Raw genomic sequence first — 12,981 nt, 5'->3', positions numbered from 1 at the left:
TTCTGAGAAGCAGCTCCTCGCCCGGCAGTGGAGAAAGCCCCACCTCCAGTGGACCAGAGGGGGAGGGGGGTAGCTGGGTGAAGGGAGGGCTCGAAGATGCTACGGAGAGCCCAAGCGCCTCACCTAGCCCGGCTGGCCAGGAGGCACACACGCCGCTTCCGTCACCCTGCTTGCGCAGACGGGTGAAACGTACGGAGGGGAGACGGAGATTTGGGGTGTATAAGTTCTTACACTGGGGGAGAAACCGGAAGGGGGCACTCCCGGAATCTGCAAGTGACTAAGACGGACATGAACTTTGGGGCTCTGCACTGTAAATAGTTTGCACCAATAAAACCTGTAAAAAGACAGGTCGGAGTCCTGCCTGGTTACTCATGAGCAACCACCACCAGCTAAGCTTAGTCTTTGTGTTAAGCTTAGTGTTTGTGTAATTTCTGAATTTGTTAGAAATTCTAGGAGTTATATTGTATATTTTAATACAGGGGAGAAATTGAATTTTGGTTTATACAGTCAATTAAACGGATGAATGGAAGAACGTTCATAAAGGGGTCAAAACTGATAATCCAAGAAGCAAAAGCTAGTTTTGACATATTTGAGCTCAGTTGGTAGAGCATGAGACTCTTAATTTCAGAGTCATGAGTTCAAGCTCCGCCTTGAGCAAAGATTCCTGCTTTGTACCGGGTTGGACTAGATGACCCTTGTGGTCCTTTCCAACTCTACAATTCTATTATTCTGTGATTGCAGGCTGACGTAGCTTATCTACAAGAGACCCATTTAATTGAACAGGATAAATAATTATTATAGAAAGACTGGGTGGGGTGGGTTTTTCTTGCCGGAAATGCAACCAGTGCAAAAGGGGTCACCACTTTGGTCAGAAATGGATTTCCAAATGATGTACTTATGAAAACAAGCTTAAAAATAAAAGACAGAACCATTTGAAAAATGAGTTGAAAGAGTTATGGGCACAAATGTTTAATAATATGCTGGAAGGATAATACCATGGCCCCCTTTGAACAATGCATAGAAGATAGGACTACACTTGTAAGATAGAAACAAATTGGGTATGGATAAATATAATCATATTTGGAATGCATTTGGAATGATATTTGGAATGTGTTTATAAAAAGCAATATTGGCTTTTTAATAAATTTATACTCGTTAGAATAATTGTAATACTTTTATACATTTTTATATACTTACAAGTAATTTTCTCTCATTTTGTTTTTTGTTTTTGGTTCATGTTCACTTTTCCTCACTTTTTTTACTTTATTTCTCTACTGAAAATTTTCATCCAAATAGTAATAATTTTTAAAGTTTTTGGTATGGAGTCTGGTTGGTGCCCAAGTGATCCATGGAGATACTTTTGCCTTGCCTTGTGGACTATGTGCTTTTTTCTTGTTTCAGCTTTGCCTCACTTTAGTTCATACAGTCCCATGATGGGCGGATTTGGTGGTGCCAACATCCAGAAGACACAGTCCCTGATAGATCTTGGCTCTAGTAGGTAGGGATCTTCAGGCAGATTTATGTCTCAATTGCAAGTTTCGGTTTTTTTCAAGATCTCTTTGGGTGGTCTTTGCAATCTATCTGGTTCCCCACAAAAGTGAGTACTTGGAAAGACAGAAGTCATTTATTCACATAAACTGTCGCTGCACAAAAACATAGGAACAATGTTCCAGTTTGAACATATATTTATATAATGCCAGATTTCTTGAAAATGTGATCTTCTTTTCATATTGCAGTTCAAATTCTTCTTCTACTACCTCACTAACTGGGAATTCACCAAAGATTGGATTTTCAGACTGGGCAGTTCCTCAGGCTTCCAGATTAAAATACAGGCAGAAGTTTAATAGCCTTGATAAAGGGATGAGTGGATACCTATCAGGTTAGTATTACAGTATTATATTTAAACTTGCAAAGGTAAAGATTCATGAGTGATTCATGAGTTAATTGACAAAAAGTTTTCCTCCTGTGCATAATGCAGTATGTTCTAAGGGGGATTTCTTTTTAAAGGAAAGGGATTGCAATTGAAGATTAAATTTATAATTAATTGAATAATTTTCCTATATAAGAAAATGAAATCCCAGTATAAATGTAATATTTAACTGCACTTGCACGTTTGAAGATGTTTATAAATAAGTGTATCTTTGCAGGTGGTGTAAACAAAATCTGCCCTTATTCCCTTATGGGGTACACAAGAGCCCTTATAGAGTCCTTTATAGGTTCTCCATCGGTAGGAGAAAATAACAGAGGCCAACCAGAGAAAATTGAGAAGCAAAGCAGCTAGTAAGCCTGATCTTTATTAAAGCTGTTGCAACAGGGTGCTCCCCTCACACGCAGGAAAGGAGGAGGACCCAGAACCAAGGTGTGCCTGTCCTTATATAGACTTGTAAAATTGCTCACCCTCAAACTCCAGACCACCCCCAGAAACATCATACATACATCATAGAAGGGGTATAGCCCAGGACCACCACCCCAATACATCGTACCTACATCACAGGGGGCGGTCTAAAACAGAATCCTGAGTGTGTTGTTTATCTCCTGGCTGGCAAGTTACCTGATTGCATTATCTGGGTTTTGGCTACTCTTATGTTATTATACTCCTGCCAACCTAGCAGTTCGAAAGCACGTCAAAGTGCAAGTAAATAAATAGGTACCGACGGGAAGGTAAACTGCATTTCCATGCACTGCTCTGGTTCGCCAGAAGCGGCTTAGTCATGTTGGCCACATGACCCGGAAGCTGTACGCCAGCTCCCTCAGCCAGTAAAGCGAGATGAGCGCTGCAACCCCAGAGTTGTCCACGACTGGACCTAATGGTCAGGGGTACCTTTACCTTTATGTTGTTATAACTACTTACCGTATTTTTTGCTCTATAAGACTCACTTTTTCCCTCCTAAAAAGTAAGGGGAAATGTGTGTACATCTTATGGAGCAAATGCAGGCTGCGAAGCTATCAGAGAAGCCAGAACAGCTAGAGGGATTGCTGCTTTCACTGTGCAGCGATCCCTCTTGCTGTTCTGGCTTCTGAGATTCAGAATATTTTTTTCCTTGTTTTCCTCCTCCAAAAACTAGGTGTGTCTTGTGGTCTGGTGCGTCTTATAGAGCGAAAAATACGGTGATTCCTGAATCCAGGTCTCAGGCGCACCCTAGTCACACCTTAAATGTGCCCTAAAGGCAGGATTTGTGAGCACAGAGACCATGCAGAGGCTTTTTCATTTCCTTCCTCCTTGCAGAGAAACATTTGGTCAGTTTGGGAGACTCAAAATGGTTTCAGGACTGTCTTCTTGTACTGTTTCAGACATGTGGTTTATGTATTTATGTACATGTTTGCCTTGTACAGTTAATTTATATATTTGAGACCTTAAATTATTATAACACAGACTAAGACTTTTCAAATTATATTTCGAGTAAAACCAAACGAGGGCCCATCCACATTTCCCTTTGTCCTGTGATTTATTCCATTTGGTCTGTGGCTTGTAGGCATGGGTCTGAGAGGTTTCTCTTTTGTTCCATCACTTTCCCTGGGAAACCCTGCTGTTTACGGCTGAATCAGAGCAAATGTCAATCAGGTTTTCTGCAGACTGACATTTGTTCCAATCCAGCAGTAATAAGCAAGTTTTCATCTGGGAAGGTGCGGAACAAAAGAAAAACCTCTCAGACCCATGTCTAGAAATCACAGTCCAAACAGAATAAATCACAGGACAAAGAAAAGTGTGGATGAGCCCTGGCCTGTAGATGGTAAAAAATATCACTGGTTCTTGAGTGCAATTAGATTTATATATTATCATACTTGACTTATATATTAACATACTTTTCATCTTTGATTTACTCAGGGTTTCAGGCAAAAAATATTCTTCTGCAATCAAACCTTTCCCAGACACAGTTAGCTACTATTTGGTAAGTCCACACATAAATTGATAAGACTTTGATGTTTTGTGCTGCTCAATGTTAATAAGCATAGAGTAATTTTTAAAGAAATGTAATAGTCTACATTGCATATTTAATACTGTAAACTTTTTATTTTATGCTTATTCTTGAATTGCAGAATTCTGGTGTTGAGATTATATCTGTTTAATTTCTTTTTTAAAAAATTATCTTTAATTAAAAGTGGTGGCAGCGGCTCTACCAATGAAAGGTTGCGGTGGCGTGGGGACTCTGAAAGGCTGCATGAGCTTCCTGCAGCCAATCGGAAGGCACAGAAGTGTCGCCGCCCGCTCAGTCAGTCCCCGCAAGGTGAGGCGTCCGCGGCTTCTTTCCAAGGAAATGCCTCGCCGCGTCAGGTTTACCTCAGTGACTGACTGAGTGGCTGGCAGGGTCCGCAGGCTGGATTTACGAGTCTAGTGGGCCAGATCTGGCCTGCGTACCGTGGTTTGAAGACCCCTGTCCTACTACTTCACACCACATGCCTCTGGGAGAATTAAAACGGGTGTTTAATTCTCCAGTTAAAATCAGCTGGACTCCAAATTAATATCCTTCAATGCATTAAACATCAAAACATTAACAATGTATGGGTTTAGAACAAGGATGGGGCTAGACTTGACCACAGGATGCTCTCACTCCTCACCTGACATCAAGAATTGGGGCATGTAGACCTTCTCACAGTTGTCAGTGCACCACACAGGACTTGCGAACAACCTTGCACAGTGCTTTGGAGTACCATAGAGTACCATCTTTACAGAGTGCTGCATAGGGGCCTTTGCAAAGCCCTTCAAGGATCAGCTGCACCAAGGAGTCCCACGTGGGGAACTCAGTGGCACAACCAATCTCACAGAACTTGGAACCAACGCCTGTCACCTGACTTTGAGCTCCACCTCAGCTGCACAGACTTGCTCTCCCAGTGGGCTTGCTCTCACTGTCAGTCAGCTGCTTGCCAGTTCAGAGTTGGCAGCCCATTTCAAGACTCTTTGTTGGACCCTCAACTTTCCCCTCACCCAATGTCACATGTGAATTCGAGTATGAGGCAAGTGAGCATGATTTGGGGGGAAACTGCCATGCAGGCCCGATTATGTTTCAAATGTGCTTTTGTGGGTATTTGCTTTTTCAGAATTGTTCGAGTTAGTAAGAGGTATCTTGAAGATATTGTACTAGAATGTTGCATTGAAACAATGAGATTGCTGTTTCATATTTCCTCGGTTCTTCTAATGCAATTGTTCTGTCTTCCTAGGTCACTTGCTGACGTTGATGGCAATGGACAGCTGAAAGCAGAGGAATTCATACTAGCCATGCATCTGACTGATATGGCCAAAGCTGGGCAGCCTCTCCCACTAACTCTGCCTCCGGAGTTAGTGCCACCTTCTATGAGGTGCATAACACAAGATGGTATGTTATTAAAATTGTATAATAAATGGAAAAGATGTCCTTTTAAAAAAAAATCCCTGTTTCTTCTCTCTAGAAGTGGAAAAGGTGCTGAAAATACTGATTGTGTTCTGCCAACGTACCAGAAAATAATGCAGGAAGAAGAACCTCCCCAAAAACTTCCAGGTAACAGTGGGGTTCTTTTTTATGTTAAGAGTGCAAAGTTGACTTTAAAAAGGCATTAGAACTGAAAGAAACGTTGTTTTATCCCATATTTCAGATATTATGTGTGCCTGACTTCAATTTGCTTGATAGAAGCCATTTGAGCACTTAATAACAATTGTAGGACTCAAGTATACATTGTTTACAGTAGCAGTGGTATGTTGTCAGGACCGAAAAGAAGCAGTACATTGGGCTATGTGGAGTCAGAGTGGTTGGACTGTGGCAGTGTTTCTACGACTTGATCCCCCAGCTGTTGTTGGACTGCAGCTCTCATCATCCCTGGCTGACAAGACCAGTGGTCAGGGATGATGGGGACTCAAGTTTGAGAAACATGGGACTATGAAAGCAGCAGGCAAGATGAAGAAACCCAAAACTACGGTTATTTACTTAATTTGCTTTTTGAATCACTTCAGTATCAAAGCCCTGTGCGTATAACAAATGCTTTTCCATTTGTCAGTGATCTTACTTGAGTGTTATCTACCTCCATGTTTCATACTACAGTGGTACCTCGGGTTACATATGCTTCAGGTTACAGACTCCGCTAACCCAGAATTAGTGTTTCTGGTTAAGAACTTTGCTTCCGGATGAGAACAGAAATCGCACCGTGGCAGTGCAGCAGCAGCAGGAGGCCCCATTAGCTAAAGTGGTGCTTCAGGTTAAGAACAGTTTCAGGTTAAGAATGGACATCTGGAACGAATAAAGTACTTAACCCAAGGTACCACTGTACTGTCCTTGTTTTAGAAATGAACCTGCATTAGATCAATTTTTGCACTCTGATGCCATTTACTATTCTTTAATCTAGTTACATTTGAGGACAAGAGGAAAGCAAACTATGAGAGAGGCAACATGGAGCTAGAGAAACGCCGCCAGGTGTTGTTGGAGCAGCAGCAGAGAGAGGCGGAGCGTAAGGCTCAGAGGGAAAGAGAAGAAAAGGAGCGAAGAGAGAGGGAACGGCAGGAGCAGGAGCGAAAGAAACAACTTGAACTGGAAAGGCACTTGGAAAAACAGCGGGAGATGGAGAAACGGAAGGAGGAAGAAAGAAAGAAAGAAATTGAAAGGCGGGAGGTTGTTCTACTAATTGCTATTTTTAATCTGCAAAGGAATATCTTTTCCGTTTATTGCTGTTTAGTGATCTTCACTTAAGCATTCTTTTGCCACCGTGCTGAAACCCACTTGTTCCTAAAGATGACACCAAACCCAAGAGCCCCAGCTGTGTCTGGGGGCAGCCAAAGCTCAGCCTCAAGAAGCCAGTTCTCCATTGAAGTGTTCCAGGCAGTCAGCACAAATAGCTGGGCTGCCTTCATTTTGAGGTGAAGGCCCTTTCAGGGCATTGCCTAAGCACCTCCAGAAAGTGCCTGCCAGGTGTCTGTCACACAGAATTGCAGTGTCGTTCATACGCTAGCAACCCTGTCCAGGTAGGCAGACCCGAGTCCAGCAGTGACCTCGACAGGAAGTCCGAGGCTGTAGTGTCACCAGCTAAGGGGCGAGGCTGAGTTCCTCATGCTGAGACGGATGCTGGTAATCAGGGAACCCCTGAATGTGAGGCCCAGAGGGAGGAGTACATGCAACCTGCTGCAGCAGAACCAGGACTCTCATGGCATGGGCCCCTTCCCCTGGGCTTGGAGAAGCGAGGGCTTCCTGTATGGCATTGCCAGTGCAATAGCACCAAGTGGGCAGCTATGGAAAGGTAGGATAAATGTTTGTCTTCAGACCAGAGGCTCCCCCTTTAAAGAAGTTGAAATGCACATTCTCCATAATTCATTGCCCTTTAGCACTTTTGAAAGAACTGAACATTTAGTGGTTATTTTATCTGCAGGCAGCAAAACAGGAGCTTGAGCGCCAACGGCGTCTGGAGTGGGAGAGGATTCGGCGTCAGGATCTTCTTAATCAGCGTAATCGAGAACAAGAAGAAATTGTCAAACTGGCCTCTAAGAAGAAGAGCCTCAGTCTTGAGCTAGATGCCTTGGTGAGTCACAGCACTGCAAAAGACATAGGGAACTCCACTGGCAGGAGTAGGGAACACAGCTCCTGCAGATGCTCTTGGACTGTGGCAGCTCCAGCCAACCTGGGGGGGGGGTCAGGTGGGATGGGCATTCCAAGCCAGCAGCACCTGGGGGACATCCCCCGGGCTCACCCAAACAACAACACATTGTCTTTTCAAACATCTTTCTGTATTCTGGTAGGTGGCCGTGTTGGTCTGACGCAGTCAAAATAAAAAAATTAAAAATTGTCCAGTAGCACCTTAGAGACCAACTAAGTTTGTTCTGGGTATAAGCTTTCATGTGCAAGCATACTTCTTCAGTGGCTATTGACCCTGAGAGTATCTCCCAGCTTGTATAATATTTTATCTTAAAAATTCTTATTAATTGGTTTTGACTAACTTTCTGTTTTAGGGGTAGTGATTAGCTGATACTCTGTATATTAGAGGCATGTTTTTATGTTCTCAGATCAGATGTTTGATTTTAGATTATTTTCATTACAGGATGGCAAACACCAGCAGATCTCTGGGAGATTGCAAGATGTTATAAAAAGAAAACAAGTTCAAAAAAATGATCTGGATGTTCTGGAAAAGAAATGTGATTTGGAAATTATCGAAGTCAAGCAGCTACAACAACAGCTTCAAGTATGAAATCTCACTTTAAGTTTCAACTTGTTGCCTTGTGTGTTCCAGAGAATGAAGGACATGAATGAATTGGAGGGGGGTATTTTTAATACATCTGTGTTAAGATGTAGCTACAAAATAATAACAGTTTTTGCTTCTGTTCAAACATTTCTCCTCCAATAGCTAGATTTCTCAAAATAATACAATTAAACTTTGTTTTTTAACGCTACAAATGACCTAACAAGGATAAAGGCTATTGATGGTTAAATTATCAGGTTTTTCTAGTTTTTACAAGGTACAGCTTACAGAATCTTAAATGCATGTAGCATGTAACAATATTTGTTATGCCAATATGCTTCAAGGTTAAGAAAAAACTGTCATGTCCTAAATCCTTCTTTATTCTTGGACGTGTCTTTTATATAAGCTGGTTTGTCCATTTCTCTTGTGGGGTCATAAAATACTATCTATAAATAATTTTCAGCTGAGAGTTCTTTACATTTAAGCGTATCAAAATTTTATCTAAAGTATGGAGAATCTGTGTCACTCTTACTCGAACTGATAGGTCTCCATATTGACCGTAGTACAATATCAGGATGTACTGTGGATTCCCATGGAGAAATACCAGAATCAAGCCTAATGTTGCACTTGTCCCAAGTGTCTCTAACTTCCTGTAGAATTACTATTATTGGGTGAAATCCAGTTAAGTCATACTCAACATAAATCTGGTGAAATCAGAGGGCAATTGATTTCAGGAGATGTCCCATGAATATACCTTATATATTTCTAAGAAGGTATGGCTGTAATGTATTAAGTTATTAAATATGTAAAGAAAGTATACTGATGATAACTTTCTAAAATTTTATCCCCGACTCTGCAGGAATATCAGAATAAGCTGATCCTCCTCATTCCTGAAAAACAGCAGTTAAGTGAGAGAATGAATCATATGCAGATGGGCAATTCTCCTAGTAAGTATATTCAGCATTATTTATCTTTATCCTTCTCAGTCATTCATTATTTTTAATTACCAAAACAGTGATGGGAAGGAAGGAGAAAATGAAGGTGAGGGATTGAAAAGGACAGTTTGAGCCTGAATCTAGAAGGGGACCCTTGGAACATGGGATGCTCAGAAATTCAAATACATAGAACTGATAGATGGTGATGTACTTCTATTTCCTTTTTGTTAAAAAAAGTCCATCTGATTTGCCCCTGAGGACCACTGCTGGGTCAAAACATGTCTGGCTATGGAAGATATCTGCCTAGTGCAAACTGCATCTCCTCCTCCTCTGGAGGAATTATAGGTGTTGAACCATCTGCTGGTGATACTCAAGCATGGAATTCTCTGGGTCAAGCAGGGGGTGAACTAGATGGCAAACTAGGCATGCTCCAACTCTTAACAACTCAGGGTAAGATTAAGCCATCAGCTGAAATCTCTTTCCCACCATGGATTTATTGAGTATCTGGACAAGCTTTCAGACTCAGTTCTCTGACTTCAAAAGGTACCAAATTGTTAATGAGCTGATGAGATTGTGGCAGGGATTAGTAAATATAAAGCAGGTTGTTAATTACAAGGGCCATATAAGTGAAGGGGAAAAAATAACCAAAATGTTCTTAAGATGAAACATTGGATTTTGGCTTTCATCGACAGAAACAGACCTTAATTCACTACAGAAGAAGTCCTCAGAAAAGGAAAAATTATGCCAAAGACTTAGAGAGCAACTAGATGCACTAGAAAAAGAAACGGCTACCAAGCTTTCTGAAATGGATGCTTTTGATGATCAACTTAAGGTACAATCTTGCCTCCTATTTGTGAATCAGAGTAATAATTTGTTGTATTCCCTCCCTCCCTCCTATGAAAAATTTTCTTGCTTCTGATTTTTCTTCTGTTTCTCAAGCTTAGTTCAGTATTTCAGCCGATAAGGGCCAATGAAAGGTTGCGTGCCTTTTCTGTCCTTTCCATTCATACTGTTTAGATGTTCACAGATTGGTCTCTTATTTGACATTTATAATGCATGTGTCAGCATTTTGCAATACAAGGCCTCATGGTCATAAATTGGTGCCATTTTGAATGTTGTAAACTGAATTAATTTACTTGTCATTGAATACTGCCATCCCAAAGTGGGTAACAATTAAATAAGATTATAATAAAAATATACAGGGGAAAATAAAACATTGTGCAAAAATTACAGAATTCATAACATTTTTGCATAGCCTATTCAGAACAAAACTGTGGGATATGCAAATTAATAATTTAAGATATTTTTCTCTCTGGTTTTAATAAAAGCTAACCACAGGGCATAGTTAGTAAGGCCATCAATTATGCTCGACCTCTTCACCATCTAAGCGACGACCAAGCCAGTTCTCATGCAGCTTAACTCTTTCTGGCTGCTGCATTATGGCACTGGTGTAAACAGATAGATCTTTATTCTCTGAGCACCATTCCTTATATAGCCAAATCGCCTTCATCACATATAAGAGGGAGTTGGTAAAAGGCTTCGGGGAGACCCCAACTTTTGCTGAAAAATCTCAGAGGTGGAGAGAACCCAACAGCCCAGTGGAAATGAAAAACCGTAGTGTAATGGTTATAAGGCGTTCCTCGTGCGTAAGTTGCCGCCACTCCTGGCTAGGTTGCCTGGTTAAACCTTTTCTGTCTGGACAGCCCTTCACTTCGTGGCTGTTTCAGTCGCTAGCAGAATCCGTCAGTGGGCGTTTCTTGAACCTCTTCCAGCAAAGAAGTTCTTTGACGCCAAGTCTACGCCTACTCTCCCTGCGCAGAAGTCTTCTGCGCAGGGCGGGTGTGGGTAGCGGAGGACCCGTGCTCTCCCCGCTGGTCTCCAGCGAGGAGTCCTGGAGCCCCCTCACCGATCCCCCCATCTGCCCCCCTTTATCCCTGGTGTTACGCTGATTTCCTTCCCCAGCCGATGAGCTGCCTCTCTCCCTGCTGGGCCCTTCTCCAGCATCGCTTGGGAGCCTCGCCTCCGCCTCTGGCGCCGATGTCAGTTCCCTGACATCCACCTCCCCCCCAGGACCCCCTCCACCCCCGGCCCGACCTTTTGATCCAACTTTGTCCCTTTCCTCAGCCGACGATGCGGGGAATCCCCGGAAGGAGCTGTCACCATCCTCTGAGGATTCAAAACCCGCTTCCCACCCGCTCCGATCTCTTCCCGCGGGGTGGGCCTCCCAGTCTGATTCCTCTTCCTCTGACGCCTCTCCTCCCTGCTCTTCGGAGGCAGGAAAACCCACAAAATCCTCTTCATCGTCTGTGGTTCCAAATTGCTCCTCCCAGAATCTCGCTAGTGGTTTAGGTTTATCTGGGAACAGGCTGTGGAACTCCTCCACAAGATACCCGTCATTGATTGCCTCCGCGGGAACCCACGTGTTTTCTGACCTGGGTTCTCCCTCCCAAGCTACCAAGTACTCCACCTGGCGCCCTCGCCACCTTGAATCGAGTATTTCCGTGGCTTGGTTGTGGTGTTCCCTCTCCTCTACCTGCGGGTGTGTGGTGACTTCTCCCTCTCGCCCGGGGAATTCCCGCCCCTCCCTATACAGTGAGAGTAGGGACCTATGGAACACCGGGTGTATCTTCATGCTGTCAGGCAACTTGAGCTTGAATGCCACGGGGTTTACCTGCTGTGTTACCTCAAAAGGTCCCAGCCGCCTTGGCTGCAACTTCTTGCACCCTCCCTTGAAGGATAACCCTTGGGTTGACAACCACACCCGGTCTCCCACCCGTATGGTCTCCCCTTCCCGATGGTGCTTGTCTGCCTGCCTCTTGTAAATTTCCTTGGCCCGTTCCAAGTTCATCTTAAGTTGCTGGTGCAAGGCCTCCATTTCTTCCACAAACTGCTCTGCCTCAGGTACGCTCCACCCTTCCTCCCCCCTCCCCGGGAAGGCCCTGGGGTGACACCCATAATTGGCCATGAACGGGCTCATTCCCGTGGACACATGTTCAGCGTTATTGTACGCAAATTCAGCCAGCGCTAGTTTCTCTACCCAATCGTTCTGTCTCTCGCTGACGTAGCAGCGTAGGTATTGCTGGCGTATACTGTTCGCTCTTTCTGCTTGCCCGTTGGTTTCTGGGTGTCTCGCCGTCGAGAAGCCCACCTCGACCTGCAGCAAGCTCATGAGCTTCCTCCAGAACCGGGAAGTAAATTGTTTCCCGCGATCTGAGATGACCCTCGAGGGAGCCCCATGCAGTCTGAAGATGTGATCCACAAACAACCTGGCTGTTTCCTCTGCCGTCACCGCATGCGAGCAAGCTATGAAATGGCACATTTTTGTCAGTAGATCGACTACTACCATGACTGCTGTCTTCCCCCTTGACTTGGGCAAATCTGTCATAAAATCTATGGATACCACCTCCCAGGGTCTTCCCGGCGTGGGTAAGGGTTCCAGTAACCCTGTGGGGGCAGCCCTCTCCCCCTTTGCCCTCTGGCAGCGGTCGCACCCCCGTACATATTCCCGTACATCTTCCCTTACCCTTGGCCACCAGAACTGCCTGGTGACAAGCAACATGGTTTTGTGTTGACCAAACTGCCCCGCTCTTGGGTTGTCGTGGAGTTGTTTGAGTACCCTTCCCCTCAAGGTCTCCCCTGGTACGTACAGCGCCCCCTTGTAGTACAGTAGCCCTTCCTTTTCCTCAAACCCTCCATGGTTTTCCCTTCCGTCCCGGAGTTCCCTGATTTTAGTTTGAGCAAATTCGTCGTTTCTAGTAAGCCCGGCCAGTTCTCGTTTCCCAACCAACACTCCCACACACACCCATCGGTTCTCGGGGAACACGTGTCTGACTTCCGGCAGTCCCTCTCCTTCCATGTACTCCGGATTCCGGGAGAGAGCATCTGCTCTTACGTTTTCCTCTCCCGGCACGTACCG

The 12,981-nt window shown here is 44.0% G+C and overlaps 1 protein-coding gene across 5 annotated transcripts in view; it reads left to right on the top strand.

The window, feature by feature from the left end:
• The window catches only part of ITSN2 (intersectin 2), an 83,795-nt gene that overhangs the window by 23,547 nt on the left and 47,267 nt on the right, over positions 1 to 12,981 (top strand). For all 5 annotated transcript variants that reach the window (XM_053380249.1, XM_053380247.1, XM_053380248.1 and 2 more), the window contains exons 7-16: positions 1,402 to 1,498; positions 1,737 to 1,879; positions 3,827 to 3,890; positions 5,158 to 5,295; positions 5,386 to 5,474; positions 6,313 to 6,575; positions 7,327 to 7,476; positions 7,993 to 8,133; positions 8,990 to 9,077; positions 9,758 to 9,897. In XM_053380249.1, the coding sequence (XP_053236224.1) occupies positions 1,402 to 1,498; positions 1,737 to 1,879; positions 3,827 to 3,890; positions 5,158 to 5,295; positions 5,386 to 5,474; positions 6,313 to 6,575; positions 7,327 to 7,476; positions 7,993 to 8,133; positions 8,990 to 9,077; positions 9,758 to 9,897 (1,313 nt within the window). The remainder of the gene's footprint in view (positions 1 to 1,401; positions 1,499 to 1,736; positions 1,880 to 3,826; positions 3,891 to 5,157; positions 5,296 to 5,385; positions 5,475 to 6,312; positions 6,576 to 7,326; positions 7,477 to 7,992; positions 8,134 to 8,989; positions 9,078 to 9,757; positions 9,898 to 12,981) is intronic.

Source organism: Podarcis raffonei, chromosome 3 (genome assembly GCF_027172205.1).
Source record: "Podarcis raffonei isolate rPodRaf1 chromosome 3, rPodRaf1.pri, whole genome shotgun sequence".
Classification (NCBI taxonomy): Eukaryota; Metazoa; Chordata; class Lepidosauria; order Squamata; family Lacertidae; genus Podarcis; species Podarcis raffonei.
Note: the sequence above shows the minus strand (reverse complement) of the source record. Positions and strands in the feature narration are given on the sequence as shown.